The sequence below is a fragment of the Lissotriton vulgaris genome, chromosome 2_1 (assembly GCF_964263255.1).
Source record: "Lissotriton vulgaris chromosome 2_1, aLisVul1.2, whole genome shotgun sequence".
Lineage (NCBI taxonomy): Eukaryota > Metazoa > Chordata > Amphibia > Caudata > Salamandridae > Lissotriton > Lissotriton vulgaris.
This window is the reverse complement of record NC_141687.1, coordinates 1328133984-1328152515: the sequence shown is the minus strand read 5'-3', so window position 1 is coordinate 1328152515 and position 18532 is coordinate 1328133984. Positions and strand designations below refer to the sequence as shown.

Genomic DNA, 18532 nt, shown 5'->3' with positions numbered 1-18532 from the left:
GTTGAGTGGGGAGCCTGTTGATAATCACAAAGGAAAGAATAAATGGCCAATTCAGCAGGCTGTTGGCTCGCCTATGCAATCTAGATGACTTTATTCAACGTCCTCATAAATGTTTCGGCCTCCCCATTGGCTTGAGGCCACCTTGGAGTGATTTTCTTGTGAGAGATTCTCAAGGATGTTAGATATGAGGCTCTCTCTTGCTCCTGGAAAAGTGAACCTTTATCTGTTTTTAGTTCTTCGATTAACCTATGGGTAGGTATAATTTTCTCCAATTTGGGCATGTCTTCAGTGGCACTCAGAGAAGATAAGATCTCTACTTCCAGATGTTTTGAATAGTCGTCTATCAACACCAGGGTATGTCTTTCATCTGGGAGACTCCCGAAGTCGAGACTGGCACAAACCCATGGATGACTCAGTCCTTTTTTGGCCAGTACCATCAGTGGCAGACTGGTATCCCCAGAAGGTTGGCACCATGGGTAGGATCTGATCACTTCTTCGACCTTCTCATCCATCAAGGGAAACCATAGATCATCTCGGGGTCAATTCACCTACAGAAAAACTCTCGGAATATGTAGACACATTCATTCAACCAATGGTACAAAACCTCCCGGCATACCTGAGAGATACAAAGGATATTCTAGGAAAACTTGAGGGCTTCACTTGGTCGGACACCCTTACTTTTGTCACCCTTGACGTCGTCGGCCTTTATACCTGCATTAAAAAGGACTTCGGGATAAGGGCACTAGAATCTTTCCTGGATAAAAGGACAGCAGACCACCTATTACATAATGGCGTCCTACTTGAAATGACCGAAATTATCTTGTCAAAAAACTCTTTCTTACACGACTCCAAATGGTATCACCAGACGCAGGGAACAGCGATGGGTTCCAGGTTTGCTCCCGCTTACGCCGGCCTTTTTATGGGCTGGGTTGAGCGGGAGCACGCCTGGGGACGTCATGCGGCCAAATGGATGGATAACATAATATTCTGGGGCAGGTACATCGATGATGTGATTATGATCTGGGATGGACCTGCCCCAGATTTGATGGAATATTTTGGGTTTCTTAATGACAACCCATTCAATGTTCGATTCACAATGGCACACAATCGACAATCTATCGACTTTCTAGATGTGACATTTTTTGTGGAAAATAACAACATTCACAGCCGCACACATCGCAAGCCAACTGCCTGCAATAGTACATTACACTATGACAGTTCTCACCCACAACATGTGATTGATAATATCCCCTATGGGGAAATGATCCGAATGCGCCGCAACTGCAGCACAGAGGAAACTTTCCTTCTCAATATTAAGGAAACAGAAAAACGTTTCCAGGATAGGGGATATCTCAAGAATACTCTTAGAAAGGCCAACCAAAGGGTGATGAAAACAACGAGAAAAACCACTTTAGCACCTGTACCGGTAAAAACAAACAGCACTAGACCTTTGGCTTTCAGTACGCAGTTTTCTGACCGGAGCAGCAAAAGTTATAACATTTTGAGAAAGCATTGGCACCTCCTCGCAGAAATACCAAGACTACAGGGCTCAGAGGCCACAAAACCCACAATATGTTATAGAAGGGGTAAAAACCTTCGTAACATCTTGTGCCCGAGCTACATTGAATCCTGTAGGCAGACAAATTGGCTGACACCAACGACGAAGGGTTTCTACACATGCAATGACTGCAATATGTGCAAACTGGGGAGAAACAAAACCAAGGAGTTCTGTTTTAACACCAAGAAAAAGTACAAAATAGATCACCTGATTAACTGTAACACTAAGTACGTCATATATATCCTGGGGTGTGATTGCAACAAAATCTATGTAGGCAGCACCAAAAGAGCCCTTAAAATCCGAATACAGGAACATGTGCGTGCAAGACGCAATGGGGATCTGAGACACCCGATGACTTTCCACATGCGTGAATTTCATAAAGACACGGATAACATGTGGTTTATTGGTATTGACCATGAGCCAGTTCATCCGAGAGGAGGCAACAGGGAACTTGCCTTGAGACAGAGAGAGGCGGGCTGGATATGCAGATTACGCTGTATAGAACTCGGTCATAATACAGAGGACGAACTGCATTTCTTCCTCGAATAGTTGACTTTTGATTCTCCCCCTTTCCCTGCTATAGACATTTCGAAGAGCATATAAATAAACAGGCAAACTCGCTATAGACATTATCAAGAACATATAAACAAACAGGCATAAAATGCTAACAGAATTCCTACCTAGGGTCTACGTTTGATCACTAACAGCATATATGTTCACATTGTAATGTAAAAATTATAAAGACTGCTCTTTTTGAGGTTGAGTATAATGCTGTTTAATGTCACGTGAACTATGGACCATCTCTTCTATTTTATGTGTTAAGACATGTCTAATGTAACTATGGAAATGATCATTTTAGTTTCTTTGGTTCTAATATGCAAATTAGGATGTTTTGTTTTACGTGCTTTGTGAGACTGATTGCACATATTTTGACGAATTAACGATGCAACATAATGCTCTATTCTGGATGCCTACATCTTTCTACTTATCTTCTATTTCTCCCCTTCACTTTTTATTCTTGCTGCCCGAACGGCCATATACAAATCTGGTTGGCTGACATGGCCATTACACTTTATCGTTCTTTGACTCCCTGTTAACCTACTTAACCCTGATGTCAGACCATGGGACAGGGGACTTGCGATTCTTTAAATGGGCAACCCTGTATTTATCCGTGCACGCTGTATATGGTGCGGTGTTCCTTCCTTGGAGCATGCACTACAGGCGTTTGTTCTAGCCCATTGACAACATTGACCAGGGATTGGGGTCATAAGTTCTCACAGACTAAAAGCAGACTTGGAAGTAGATTTTTTTCTGAGCTCAGGCCCGTTTTTATAGAAAATATGTAACCCTCTCGGGCACTTAACATGGTGTCTCTTTGTTTGTTAATTATGTTATGCTTTTATAGGCATATGTGAGGTCTATAATGTGGACATTATCTTGTGCGTTTAAGAAAGCTTTAAATTGACATTATATGCCGCTCATAACCTTGTGCTGAGTTTTTTCCCTTTTTATGCACTCGGGGGATATGCATGATGTAATCTGTGGATATAATTATGACTTTGGTCACTTCGGCTCTAACGTGGAAAAACACACTACAAGATGGCCGTCGCACTTTCAGTGGGGTATTACGTAAGCCTGAGGCTTCCCCTGCTCGCATTCGCGCGTCATTACAGGTGTTCGCAGTTGCCTTTAATCAAGTTCCCTACAAATACAGCGGCGTCCTGTCTCCATGTCTAGGCTCACCGGAGTACGGATCGCGGTCAAGACGGGGGCTTCCTGGAGACTTTGCCACAGGACGGTTTATCACGACCGGTAAGAGGGCTAGGTAGTCTTTGTGTCCGGTAGGTCATTACCTTGGACTTTGGACCGATAACACAGAACTGCCTGTTCTGACCTCTCAGTGGTCCTTGCCTTTTTGTTTTTCGGGTCGGGGAGGCAGAGCTACCTGGGGCCCGTTGCCCTTCTCTTGGACATCTGTATGGGGGGGTCATACTTGCGGGTCACATATGACCTGTCGGATTGGTCCCCTTAGGTTCCGTAAGCAATCGTAGGACCCTTCGTTTCATGAGCCACTAGGGTGCCTGGTTAGAGGGGAGCTATTATTGCTATTCTCCCCATTGAGCATTAATTTTTGCAAACTGTATTGTGCTACAGCCTGCCTTGATTGTTGGTATCGTTTTAACTTCTCGCTGATTTGGCTATGAGCATTAATTTTTGCAAACTGTATTGTGCTACAGTCTGCCTTGATTGTTGGTATCGTTTTAACTTCTCGCTGATTTGGCTATGAGGTCCTATCCTCCTGACTTAGCTCATGTGTTCATCTCCCTAGACCTGTCAGGCTACCTATTTCAACATTCCTGCCCAGATAGTGCAAAGAATTGGACACATAGAGGACAATATAAGCCAATACAGGTAATAATATATCTTTCAAATCTAGAATATATAGGTATTGATTCATTCTGGGATTAAGCAATCCCCTCTTTATGATCCGCACAGACTTCCCCGCAGATCCCTCCTTCCCGGTTTTTAGCATATAATTAATGCATGCTGCTGTCATTTTGGTAATGCTCACTTTGTGTTGCCTACTCATTAACATGGCCCTGAAACCTCTATTATTGAGCTCCGAGACCCTAGTCATGATACAATATAAAGAAAATAGCTAAATTACTCCATATTATGTGTCATTTTGTTTTTATACATAGTCTGTTATGTATGCATTTTCGCAGATTGCCTTGACCCATTATAGCTCACCTTTTACTTCGTGGCAAGACTCTCATTAGAGATTGTACGCCATTCTGGGAGTTCCGTTTCTACTCTCAGAACTCATCAAGACCTGACTTAGATTGTAAGTTTCTCTTCGTATTTTCTTTCCTTCTTTCTCCCACGATTTTTCTTAGAATGTTCTTATGCCCTCAGGCATTATCGATTGTGTCATTAAATTAGCCTTTCTGGTTTTCTTTCCTTTGTTCTGGATTCATTTAGAGTCGTCTTAGAACATCTAGTTCATGCCCTCATCTCTTATAAGTAAACATTTGTTGTAAGGAGCCGTATGGAATTCTTCTTTTGATGATTTACTTGGAAGCATTTTCTTCCAATTTACAAGGTACCTAATGTTATTTTTGTGACCTAGCTCTCTCTCTGTCACCTCTGCTCCAGATTCCTCCTTTTCTAAATCCTGAGGGTCATCAAAATCTAATGTGGTACAGAGATGAGACCCAAGTCCTGACTCATATCATTTCCACCATGAGTTACTTGTGTTTTCCCTTTCTTTGCTCCCTAGAATACCCCAAAAATTGAAAGTATGATCCATGTGACTCACACTAGTACTTCACATGTGAACCCTGATGGTGGGGGCAATAGAAATTGGGAAACAGTGTGGATAACAAAGCCCTTCTGTCTGTTGCTGTCTGTCGAGCAGTATTTTACTTAATGTGTCTTAGGCCTCTTTTGCCAATGCAAAGCTTTTTCTCTTTATCTGTATTAGCTGTTTCTTATATGGAGGCATATTTTAAAGATGTCTATGTAGTATACTTGTATTGTTTAAGTATTAGTGTGTATATGTAATGTAAATTGTCTTTGTGACATTTTCAAAGTCAAAGATGCTTTATTCGAGTTTTCTCATAAAAGCAGATACAATCACAGAATATAAAAACATCGCTATAAAAAAGGACCATTACCTTCAAAAAACATTAATACATATATGAAATTCTCATAAGATATACAGATAAAATAAAATACAGAAGGTCCCTGAGAACAATAAAAACAATCAGCTGCCTTAAACCCTCTGTCTGATAGTCCATGCCCATCCAAGATATTTAGCTGTAGCTATGACTAAGGGCAAAAAAGTGCTAGTGCAAATAATTCTTAAGGCTACATCACTTCTAGTGGTTCCAAGATTTTTACACACTGGTGTTAACCAAATGCGCCTGGGTTCAGCATGGGATTTACAAGCAAATAGGAAATGACCAATTGTTTCCTTGTTTGCTCCACAGGCTGGACAGTTACTATTGGATGAACCCCCCCCCACCTGCCTGTTAAAGACCTAAGGGGGAGAGCACCAGCTCTAGTTTGAAAAAAGAGCTTCCTGTCCCTGGGCAAGGTTATAGTATCCCAATAGAGTTCTAGGCTGGGGTACAATTTAGCTTCTAAAAAACCTTCTGTCATAGAACCAGCCTTGGTGACTCTCCAATTCCGGTTAGCCACATATTCCCAATAAATTTCCTTTAGGGCTTTTTTACTTGGGAATGGGACACCTGCCGGGTCATCCTAGAGTGGTTGGAGACCAAGATCACCCAGCATGGTTCTAAGGACTTTTAGCCAGCCTATTTTATGGAACACATCCGCTTTAATTATTGCTTGAAATCCCTCAGCATAATGGTGGAGCTCAGGAGTAGTCCAGAGCCTCCTCCAGTATAGAATTGGACGAAGCCTCGCTAGATCTACTACAGCCTTTCTACCCAGATCGTCCCTAAGTGGGAGTAAAGGAGTACTTTTGGGGAGACCTATGATTGCCCTGAGAAACTTATTTTCTGATATTTGTAACGGCTCAAGCTTCTCGAAGCCCCACAACTCGGCACCATATAGTGCAGAGCCGAGGGCCTTGGCCTCGTAGACCTCCAGAGCTGGCTTAATTGGTTTAGTCCTAGATTTTCTGTGCTCCGAGCCAAGAGCACCGGCCAATTGTATATGCCTTAGGACTGCAATATTTATATGCTGGGACCATCTAAAATCATCTGTTATATAAATACCTAATACCTAGATACATAAAAGCTTTGACTATCTCTAGAGGGCGATCATTCATACTCAGCTTTGATCTAAATCCTCGATGGAGGTTGAAGGCCATTTGCTTGGTTTTCCCCACGTTGACTTCTAAGCCATGCTCCCCACAAAAGTTATCAAAGATAAGTAATGCACGCTGCAGGCTGCTCGGAGTCTTAGATAAAATCAGGGTATCATCTGTAAACATTAAAATCGGTATCTTAGTACCAGCCAAAGAGGGAGCATCCACGTTAGCAGACAACATGCAAATCCCTACACCGTTAATAAACAGGGAAAAAAGTGTGGGGGCCATTAAGCATCCTTGCCGGACTCCCCGCTCCACCGGGAAGTCTGTGGTAACTACTCCTTGCCCCCCCCCCCCCCACTGGATCTTGGCAAAATTCCCTTCGTGCAGTCGCATTATCATTGTCAGTAGGTCTTCTGGTAGACCGAGGTTCCTCAGTACCGACCACAGCTTAGTCCTTGGTACGAGGTCGAAGGCAGCCCGCAAGTCGACAAAAGCCGCGTACAGGCTGCCCTCGCCCAGCAACACGGTTCGCCACTGCAGTAAGGTAAATCGGAATACCTGGTCCATCGTACTGGTGCACTTCCGAAACCCGGCTTGGAACGGAGACAGGGCATTGATCTCCTCCACCCAAGTCAAAAGCTTATTGACGACCAACCTCCCCACCACCTTTTGGATGGTGTCAATTAAGCTTATAGGTCTATAATTCCCGGGTTTGGATCGATCTCCCTTCTTGAATACAGGTATTATGATTGCACCTTGCCAGGATGTCGGTACAGGAGCACCCTGTGCCACTGCATTAACAAGAAGAAAGATATATTTATACCACAGCTCTTTGTCATTGGTGAAGAGATCCGCCGGGACCCCGTCCAAGCCTGGGGCTCTCCAGCTAGTCACTGAGCTGAGGGCCACCATTACTTCATTTTTACTAAAGAAGATGTCTTTAAAGTACACCGGCCTAAAACCAGCCATCTCCCTACCGACTTACGTTTCAGCGTACTGGGGCTTAAAGTAGTTAACCCAGTCCTCCTCCAAAAGTTATTTTCGGGTGGTTCAAGAACTCCACCCCTGCCCCATTTTACAAAGTTCCAAAAGAGCCTGGAGTCTTTCTTCTCACTAGCATCCTTTAGCTCAATCCAGTGGAGCTCGTCCCACATTTTCTTGGCTGTAGATATGCTATCCTTATAAGCCTTTCTAGCAATGCGAATAGCCATCAAATCTCTCCTCTTAATTGCGGAGCCTAAAGCCAGGCGGGCGTTCCTACACTGGGAATTATACCACTTTGCTGGCTTAGTAGTTATCCTACTAGTCCCCTTAGCTGATTTCAGAAAATGGTTCCTAATTTCGGAAAAACAATTGTCATGGATTTCCGTTACTGTATTTAAACCTGGAATGCTGGGATTGACCTGCTCCATAGCCGTTATCGCTTTAGCCGACTCAGCCTTAATGATATCCATAGACCGTTGATTGGTAACAACATTAGGCCATTTTAGTCTACGCATATCATTTGTAAGGACAACCGATGGGTCGCTATCCCTCCTTGAAGTCAAGGTTTCATTGTCGGATGTCCACCATTTGTGCTCATCGCACAACGGGTTATGGTCACTTTCAATCCTCCATTTGACTTCCATGTCACACACCAGTTTCCAGAGTCTCAGGCTACACAGGATGTAGTCTATTCTACTCCTGTGTCGCCCATTATCAAAGGTGCATGCCCCCGCCCTGTCACTCTTGGTCCTCCCGTTTAGTGCCCTTAAGCCACTTTCAAGGCAAATGGCATTTGAACGGACGATGTCTTCGGACCATCGGGTGACAGGTTTCAGTTCTAATTTGGGGACCCCCCATTGCCTGTCCTCTTCCTCCCCTGCAAAGTCGTCACAAATGGCCAAGGGTTCAAAAGTGCGGTTCAGGGTTTCAAGGAGGTGGGCCAAGGCCGCTAAAACCTCTGACCTCCCCCCCTTTTTCCCTCTGGCATAGACATTATAAATGTCAAGCCATCCTAAAGAGCCCAAATCCACTTTAATGTGTTGAATATCTTTACTTCCAACTTCGACCACCTTGATCGATAGCGACATGCTTTGCCTGGCCCAGATAGTCATATCACCCATGGGGCGACCCTTAGGGCCTTTCGTTGCTGGGACCGAGTAATTCAGATACCCCAGGGCGAAGGAGGGTTCACGCAACCACGTCTCCTGGAAGATACACACGTCAAAGGTGTTAATGAATTTTAACCAATCCTGCTTAAGGCGCATGCCAGCTATGTTCCACAAAACTAGTTTTCCCACACCATCCCTCACACCATGGGAAAGTCCTGATGGGATACCTACTAGGGGCATAGGGAAAGCAGTATCGTTACCAATAACTGCAACAGGATAGCTTTTTTCATTTATCGTATCAACCCCATGTGAAGAGTAAGCAGGAAAGGGATTAAAGTCTTCCTGCGAGTGACTGCTAGCTTGCTTATTACGCAGTCAGTCGCAGTCATTGAGGCCTGAGAGGATGTTAAATCTATTTGTAACCTCAACATCTGTGATATGTCCTGGGTCTCCACTAAGCCAAGCTCTATTTGTTTTCATGGGTATTGTATTCCACCCTCCTGTTCCCAAAGGAAAGCGAAAATTATTTACAGACATCTTGTTCATGGGGTTCCAGTAGTTAGATGTACCCTGATTTCTGGGTCTGTAAAAGAACCCCAAAGGCAAGATTTTTATCCCCTGTCCATTTGTACTTCGCTCTGACTCCCTAAGGATCCTAGCTACTGGTTTTGGACTATTAAAATGTATAACAGTCACCCTCTCGATTTTTCCTGGAGCTTCCCAACCATGCAACTCGGCGGGCCATAATTATGTTATAGCCTATCATGTGCCTGCCCTCAATATTTTGTGAGAACCAGTGGGTAACCTTATTCTTTAATTTAATGTAGTCCTCTCTTTCCCCTTGACGGAGGGGGGACTTTAGCCAAAACAACCACTAGAGGAGTGCTTTGGGGAGGTAGATCTAAGATAGATAGGTTGCCTATAGCATTGGCCGACATATTAGAGTAGATAGGGCCCATGGCTGGTTTAGTTGGCTGAGCACCGACTTCCTGATGGGACTGGAGATTCCCTGTGAGGCACTTGTCTACCTCGATACCCAGATCTCTACCCCTCTGGTCAATTACTTTGTTAACACTGGTTATCGTACGCCCATTTGCTATATGGGATGCACTTTTGCAAGGTGATGTTAATTGGGAATCGTTGTGAACTTCCCGTTCGACTGCTTGTAGAGAGTCAGCTCCCACCTTCTTATTAACAGATAGGGAGTGTAACATGTTTGAATTGTTAATGGTAACTTGTTCCAACTTGCTTAAACTAACAGTGATTATTTTCAGTCTCTCTATTAGGGGGAGTATCAGGGATCTAATTGTGTGTTCTAACTTCCCCAACAAAACCCCATCCCCTTGTACAGCAACTATTGGCTTAAACGTTAGGTGAGATTGTACTGAAGTGACAGGCTGAATATGAGTCGGGGAGCCCTGAGATTTAGCCCCTTTATCCAATAACTTTGGGATTTTTGCTCTTTTGCCTTTCTGTCCACCTCCCCCTCGCTTTCTTTTGCCTGTAGGTAGGTTGCATGGAAGTGGAGAATCAACTATATGACAGACAGGAGTAATCGGGGGAGGAGTTACAGAGGAGACATTTAACACCTGAGTAGCTCTACCTGTCTGTGAATTTTGAGAGCTATTTCCCAACGAAAAATTACTGAGCGAATCTAACTCTATACTAGTCTGTGGGAGTCCCAGGTCACTTAAACGTAGGCTTATTCGATTCTCTGGGGTAGTGCAGTGCTGGATTAGACCCAAAGACGACCTTTTAGAAAACAATTCGGTCAACAGTCTTTTTTCAGCTTCAACTATTTCTTGATCCAGAACAGCTGCAACCCGGGTAATGTAATTATCTAAAGTTCCCATTAGACTTCCACCGGCTGATTTCAGCCCAGTCTTGCCCCCTTTATCCGACTGAGCAGCCATGTTGGTAAAACAAGAATCTAGTTAATGGATTGACGTATAGGGAAATTGTACACACAACAACAAATTAGCCCATAATGGTTGACGAAACGACTAGTACACCTGAGTATGAGACAATGTATTGGGCAAGGTCTTAGGGGGGTGGCCCAGCCCTGCGTTGTCCGGCCCCGGACAGCCACAGACGGCCCGCGGTTTGCCCAGGCTTCGCCCGGCGCACGCCCGGTGCACGCCCGCGCGCGTCCCGTGTGTGCAGGTAGAAAGAAACCTAAGTAGCGGCAGGTGGGGGCGGGAAGAGGACCAGCTGCGGCAGATGTCAAGCCGCGCTGCATGCTGGTTCTCACAGTCCTGCAATGCGCCTGTGGGGGGTGAACAATTAGTCCTGGTCCGGAGCCCCTCTCAAATCAGCAGCACCTGAGCACTCCTGCACGAGCGGCTCCCGCAGAGCGGGGGCCGCGAGAAGTGGAAGTGGTGTCCTACGCTCGGCGAAACCCGCAGTCCCTGGAATCACCAACTCGCTCTCCGAGGGTCAGGTCAAACAAACAGCAACATTGTGACATTTTTTTAATTTCTATTGTATATATGTTTATATTATATATAATTATATTAACAGCCCTGAAGAAGTCCCACTGGGACGAAACGCGTCAGCTGTGTGGTGCTTATCTTTGAAATAAGGCATAGATTGCACTGGAGTTCATATCTGGTGTGAGTACGGCAATAAGGTGGGAGATTAGATGAACTCACCTGGGGACTCCCTAGCGGTTGCGCAGCCACAACAGGACTTCTGAGTCCTTGGTCAATAGACTCCGAGGATCAACAATTTAGTGGCTTGGCTTCAGACTACACGTCCTGCTCATTCATCCCAGAAGCATTGTTCCTGTTATCCAGAGAGCTATTTCTGTGTAGATGAAACCTTTTGAATGATGAAATGAAAGTGACAGTCTCTCTACGATGCGCAGTGACTTGGGTTCCATGCATAGCAACTATGTTCCAAGGATTACGCTCAAAAGGCAGTCTAATTGTGCAACCGGGGCATCGATTTTGTACCAGCACCAAATCACAGAATTTCAGATCTGACACCTTTGCTCTCCGGCGATTGCTAGCTCGTGCTTTGGATTTCTTCCTTCGATCATGAACCATGTGATCTTCAACAGGACCCGGGGCCCATTCAGAATGATGAGGGATGGAGTCCATGACTATCCACCCATTTGACAGGTGACCAGGTGCTCACTCTGTGGTTGAGTGGGGAGCCTGTTGATAATCACAAAGGAAAGAATAAATGGCCAATTCAGCAGGTTGTTGGCTCGTCTATGCAATCTAGATGACTTAATTCAACGTCCTCATAAATGTTTCGGCCCCCCCATTGGCTTGAGGCCACCTTGGAGTGATTTTCTTGTGAGAGATTCTCAAGGATGTTAGATATGAGGCTCTCTCTTGCTCCTGGAAAAGTGGACCTTTATCTGTTCTTAGTTCTTCGATTAACCCATGGGTAGATATCATTTTCTCCAATTTGGGCATGTCTTCAGTGGCACTTATAGAAGATAAGATCTCTACTTCCAGATGTTTTGAATAGTCGTCTATCAACACCAGGGTATGTCTTTCATCTGGGAGACTCCCGAAGTTGAGACTGGCACAAACCCATGGATGACTCAGTCCTTTTTTGGCCAGTACCATCAGTGGCAGACTGGTATCCTCAGAAGGTTAGCACCATGGGCAGGATCTGATCACTTCTTCAACCTTCTCATCCATCAAGGGAAACCATAGATCATCTCGGGGGTCAATTCACCTACAGAAAAACTCTCGGAATATGTAGACACATTCATTCAACCAATGGTACAAAACCTCCCGGCATACCTGAGAGATACAAAGGATATTCTAGGAAAACTTGAGGGCTTCACTTGGTCGGACACCCTTACTTTTGTCACCCTTGACGTCCTCGGCCTTTATACCTGCATTAAAAAGGACTTTGGGATAAGGGCACTAGAATCTTTCCTGGATAAAAGGACAGCAGACCATCTATTACATAATGGTGTCCTACTTGAAATGACGGAAATTATCTTGTCAAAAAACTCTCTCTTATACAACTCCAAATGGTATCACCAGACGCAGGGAACAGCGATGGGTTCCAGGTTTGCTCCCGCTTCCGCCGGCCTTTTTATGGGCTGGGTATCCCCAGAAGGTTGACACCATGGGCAGGATCTGATCACTTCTTCAACCTTCTCATCTATCAAGGGAAACCATAGTTTTATTTGGAGAATGTTCATGGTCTTAACTATGCCCTGGTGTCCAGCGTGGGCCAGTTGAATCACTCTATCAGTGAGGGTTCTAGGAATGACCAAACGATGTCCTCGCAGGAGGCACCCATTGGGGTCAGCACTTAACTCCTGGTGAAAGTGATATAGACTTTCCATGATTCGCCTTGCCTCCGGGGTAAGCAGAGACCATTGGCTCTTGAAACTGTGCCCCCGATTGGTCTTGACAGTTTCCAGGGTTCACTGGAGACATTCACCCTGGTTCATGGTGTGGCAAAGTGCGTCCACGGAAAGGGGAATGGGACAAGACCGATCAGTCACATACCACACATATTCTACGATTTCATCAGTGTCACCTTCTTCATCAGAGGTGGCTGTATGAAGGTGCTGAGACAAATAGTCCGGCGGGTTGTTAGACCCAGGGCGATAATCCACGTGGCAGTTGTACTCCTGTATGGAGCATCCACTTTTCTATTCTCAGAGGTAGTTTGCATGTGGTACAATTAAAGAGTGGAATTAACGCCTTATGATCAGTTGTGACCGTGAAGGGCTTACCATAAAAGTATAGATGGAAATGGCGACATCCCAAATGAATGGCGATTGCCTGCTTCCCAATTTGAGAATATCTCTGCTACATGCTGGTCAGTGATCGAGTTTCAAAAGCTACGTGGCCCAGTCATCCTCATCAGTGGATCTGTGCATCAGGACGGCCCCCAATCCTCTAGGGCCTGCATCCATGGCTACCATCGTATACTGCCTCGGATCAAAATAGCCCAAAGTGGTGTCAGATGACATCACATCTTTTGTGGCTTAAAATGAAGCTTATTGCTCCGGCCCTCAGGACCACGGGATGGATACTTATGTTAGCTCTTGAATCGGTTGTGTCAGGGTAATGAGATTCTTGATGAAGCAGCCACAATAATTAACCATGCCTAAAAAACTGCGCACCTCTTTCACCGTGACTGGAGCAGGTGCTTCCTTGAAGTCACATACCATATCAAAGTCCGAGGCTACTTCCTCCGATGAGAATACTTCTCCAAAGAGATGTAAGTTCTGTTGCAAGAATTTGCACTTGTTGCAATGTAGAGTGAGGCCAGTTTGTTGTAACACCCTTTATAACCTGGCGTTGTGCTCGGGCACAGTCTTTGCATGAATTAAAATATCATTCCGGGCATTAACAACGCCTTGGAGGTCCGCAAGATGTTCTTATATTGTGTTTTGAAACACTTTGGTGGCTCTGGAGATGCCAAAACGCAAGCGTTTGTAGTGCCACACATCCACATGTGTAGAAAAAGTTGTAATGTAATGGGACTCCTCAGCAAGGACGAGCTAGTGATATCCTGTGCGTAAGTCCAACTTGGAAAACCATCTGGCTCCACTGAGCTTGCCAATCAGGTAATCAATTGTTGGGGTGAGGTGCCATTCCCTCTTTATTTCAATGCTTGGAAGGTGCATATCTATGCATATTAGCACCTCACCGGGCTGTTTGGATTTTCTTGCAACCACAATTGCCGATGCCCATGGGGTTGGCCCCTTCACCTTTTCAATGATGCCTGCAACCTCAAGTTTGTCTAGTTTTTTCTCCACGAGAGGTCTTAGATGGAATGCAATGCGCCGGTGTTGGAAAGCTACCAGGTGCACTGACTGGTCAATATGTAAGTGGATCTTCCATCCTATAGGTACCCAATGCCTTTAAGAACTGCTGGAAATTCATCGAGAAGGTAAATGATGGCTTCCTGATATATTCCAAATGCCAAAGTAACAATGCCAAGAGCCTCTGCTGCTCTGCAGCCCAGGAGCATTCCATGGCCTTCCTTTATGACATACACTGGTGAGTCAACACATTATGAACCATAGGTTATGGTTGTCTTGAACTTTCCTCGCATCACTAGGGGTCTATCCTGGCCGTAGGCGAACACTTTAATTTCCGCTGGGTGTAACGGTGGGGGTGATTGCCTGGCACCATACGTCTCTGCAGACATTATGCTGATTGTCGTCCCTGTGTCTACTACCGCAGTGGATGGGTGATCTCCAATTCGTATGTGGCACTGTGGCAGACGCAGTGTGGTTTGAGGGGCTGTGCCAATAGTGAATTCAGAGTGGATGTTGTGTTCCTCACCTTCATCCATGTTGTAGATTCTCTCCGGTACCTCTGGTATAGCGTTTACGGTGGTGCCCTGTACTCACCCTTTTCCTGAGCAGCAGACCTTCATGAAGAGATTGAGTTTTCCAGACCCTGCGCACTTCTTGCCTCTCGCAGGGCACTCGGAGGGATGATGGGTAGATCCCCCGCAGTAGCCACAGGTTAGGGTCTTTGTGCCCTCTCTCCTGTCCTGTTTCACAGCAGGTGCTGGGGTGATGTTGACTGGTTCTGTCTTTACCGGTGTTTGTAAGGCCGCTTCCTTGTGAGCAGCTCGAGCACTGTAGAGTCATAGGGAGAAGTTTCCACTGTGTGTTCACCCTTTGTAAAAAAAAATAATGTGTGCTTTTGAGCCCTCCTACAGTCTTAGGCCCTTCCTCTATGGATTCCTTTATAATTTCATATTTTGAATGCTTCAACCACTCACACGGGGCAGGCTTGCTCAACTCAAGTGGTACAGAAAGCAGGAGGAGGGGGCTGTCTTCTGTCTCTCCTCACCACAGCAGGCCAGAGTCACGTTCAACTTTCTACCCAGCTGCTCGGAGGGGTACCTCTTGCTGGAACCATGAGATCAGGAGTGCGACCGCTGACTGCGGTGAGCAGCACAACGGGTGCCCTCACACTGCAGCAGAGCACACGTGCAGGACAAAGTTCAGCTACAAAGGTCACGTGGTACGAGCACTGCGCACCCTCTTGACAGGTATGTGCAGCCGCCACGAAGCACCAGGAGTGACGGGAAAACACCCACTCATCGCCAGTGTAATTTCTGTGGTCAGGGCTCGTGTTATACCTCACCCGATGCCGTAGGTAGGTTGCACACAATCGATGAACTTTAGGCCTTGAAATAATCACACATGGAGGCCAGGGTTAATGGCTGCACACGCTGCATCGGTCGGGCTTTCTGCACATTGAGGCCGCGCCCGGCAGCAGCAACATTTATTTGACAAGCCCCACGTAATGTGAAGGAAACCAAAATGTCATCGGCCCACAGGGGAATGAATCTACGTCAAAACCCCCTTTGCCACAGGGGCACAATAAGGTAAACCAGACACTCCAGTTGCGGCACTGGAGTGACACTGCACCCACCAGGTATCTGCAACATGTATTCTATCTTCTCATGCAGCTGCTAATGTGGCCTGCAACCAGCAGCCCAACTCTACAGCCCAACCACTCGGACACTTTTCTCTCATCCCGCAACTGATATACTACATAGCGTTTCATGCCGCACTTGTGGCTTTTTGAGCGCTATGTATAACAGCTGTCCTTTTGTAAATAATGTAACACTGTTTTGGTCTCTGACATCGGAAGCATTTAAACATTTGCAAGACTGAAAGCCCAAAGACTGAGCACCTTCCTTTTTTAAAAAAAAAATAATGTTTTATTGACATCACATTAGGGTAATAAACAATAATTCATGACACGGATTCAGCTATATACATAAAAGTATCAATTAAAGCAGGATTAATTTTATAGTATCCAAGTTTAAGAAAGTCTAATCATAATCCTCATAATCAAATAATTGACCAGATCTGCGACATTCCAATTCTTAAATCATAATACCCTCATTTTTAATCAGTAATACGCTATACCGAAAGGTCCAAAGAGCCCCAAATTCTCAAATTTTTAACCATAGAGGCTGCGCCCCTCGCTTTAGCCAATGCAAATTCCATGCCATAAGTCGCTTTAATAATAGACCACCACCAGTCATACATTGTTGGTGGTAGCGGAGAGAGCCACATCCGAGCAATTGCAAGTCTTGCCGCTACCATCATAATGGAAAATAACTGTGTTAGAGCAGGCTTATCTGCCTTATACCCCAACATAATTTCGAGAGTAGTAAATGTAGGTCCTATTCCGAGTTTACTATAGAACATTAAACCAATCTTCTGACAGTAAGATTGTAATTTCGGACAGTCTATAAACATGTGTATCAAGTTTGCAGCTTGGATCCCACATTTAGGGCATTTAGTCTTTTCTCCTACATTATTGCCTCCTGCCTATCTGCTAATTCTTTCGGGTGTATAGTACAACATACCAATTGTACGGAATTGTTGTAGTTACAGACTCACAGAATGGACCGAGTCATCAATACTGCCCAAAGCCTCCATGATCGTACCAGTTGTTATAGCCAAGTTTAATGTTTGACTCCATTGTAATGCTAACTTTTCACACCCGTCAGCTTTAACGCTGGTCAGCAGCTTATACATAGTACCTATAAGAAATTTAGTTTTTTCTTCATATACAAGATCCCATACCGAAGATTTTGTAATAAAATTAGGGTCAACATTTTTCTGAAGATACTCCCTTATCTGTACATATTTGAATAGGAAGTTAGTAGGCAGTTTATATTGAAGTTGTAGATCTTCAAATGATTTGAGTCCTCCAATATCATACATATCCCCTAGATATAGGATCTCATACTTAGACCATGATCTACCTCCAAAATCCTGAAACATTTCTGGTAGCATTGGATTCCCCCAAAGTGGAAGCTTGGTGTGAATTATTGATAAAGTACTTTTGGTGGCCAATGCCCGCCATATAAAAACACAGTCTCTGATGGTCTTGAATTTGACGCGTTTAAAATAATTTGGGTCGTTAATACGATATAAGAAAAATAAGCTGTCGTCCCCCAAGATCAATCGATATAAAGAATCCCTCTGATCAATCCCTAACAAAATACGAAAACGCCCTGCAAATGATGACCACAAATAAAATCTAAAATCTGATAGTCCGAGACCCCCTTGTTTATAAGGTAATTTAAGTAAGTTGATAGCCCGGCGAGCCTTCTTAAAGCCCCAAATAAAACTTCTCAAAATTCCATCAATTTTTTTCAAGAAAATGTTAGAAAGTCGTAAAGGAATGGACCTAAATAAATATAGAAATTTGGGGAGTATTTTCATCTTTATTAGATTACGTCTCCCCATAAGCCCAATAGGAAGATTATGGCATTGAAATTTTTTTTTAGTAGTTTCGGTTAATAGAGGAGTGTAATTTAAAGATATTATTTGACCTATTTTAGCAGAGATTCTGACCCCCAAATAAGTAGCAGAAGTACAACTACCCAGAATTGTCTGATTAGATGCAAAATTAAGAAGCACCTGCGTCTTGTTAATATTCAATTTATATACAGAAACTAGTCCGAATTTAACTGCTGCCCTCTCAATTGCTAGGACAGTTTCTACAGGTTTAGTAGAAAAAATTGCCAGATCGCCCACATTATGCTGTTATTTTTAGGCTACTAAAAGTGTTTTTTAATAACTTAATATTTTTATCAGCTTGTAGAGCACGTATAAACGGCTCTATGTAAAGGGCGAATAGCAGCGGTGAAAGAGGACAGCCCTGCCTTTTACCGCAGAAAATGTCAAATGGCTTATAGTATGCCCCAGAATATGAAAACTTGGCTCTAGGTTTACAATATAGAGCACAGGCCCATTCTCTAAACTGTCTCCCAAGGCCGAATGCGCCTAGTGTAGCCCATAGAAATTCCCATTTAACCTTGTCAAAGACCTTTTCGGCATCTAAGAGGGTCATACCGAGACCCACCAGACTGAGCACCTTCCAACGACTGGACTATACTCCCTGCACACATTGGAATAATTTTATAGACAAATCCATTTACCAGTAGCCAAACCTCAACCTGCTGAGTCCCTGTGAACCTCTTCTCCAGCAGCCCCGAATCACCAGTGGAAACTCTGGCCACCTGCTACCCATCAGCAGATGTAGCATGTCATGCCGCACTTCTAAGCACTGTAACTAACAGCTGTAAATTACAGTGCATGAAATGGCAGCATAAGTG

The 18532-nt window shown here is 44.5% G+C and overlaps 2 protein-coding genes across 5 annotated transcripts in view; both read left to right on the top strand.

Moving 5' to 3' along the window:
- MUC13 (mucin 13, cell surface associated) overlaps positions 1–18532 on the top strand; it is an 818501-nt gene that overhangs the window by 19405 nt on the left and 780564 nt on the right. The window lies entirely within an intron of this gene.
- On the top strand, positions 881–2107 carry LOC147732571 (uncharacterized). Its single transcript, XM_086959029.1, has one exon. It carries the CDS (start codon positions 881–883, stop codon positions 2105–2107), a length of 1227 nt encoding a protein of 408 aa, XP_086815155.1.

Excerpts from the sequence above, each read along its gene's own strand:
- LOC147732571 (XM_086959029.1), top strand. The coding sequence starts at position 881 with ATGGGTTCCAGGTTTGCTCCCGCTTACGCCGGCCTTTTTATGGGCTGG.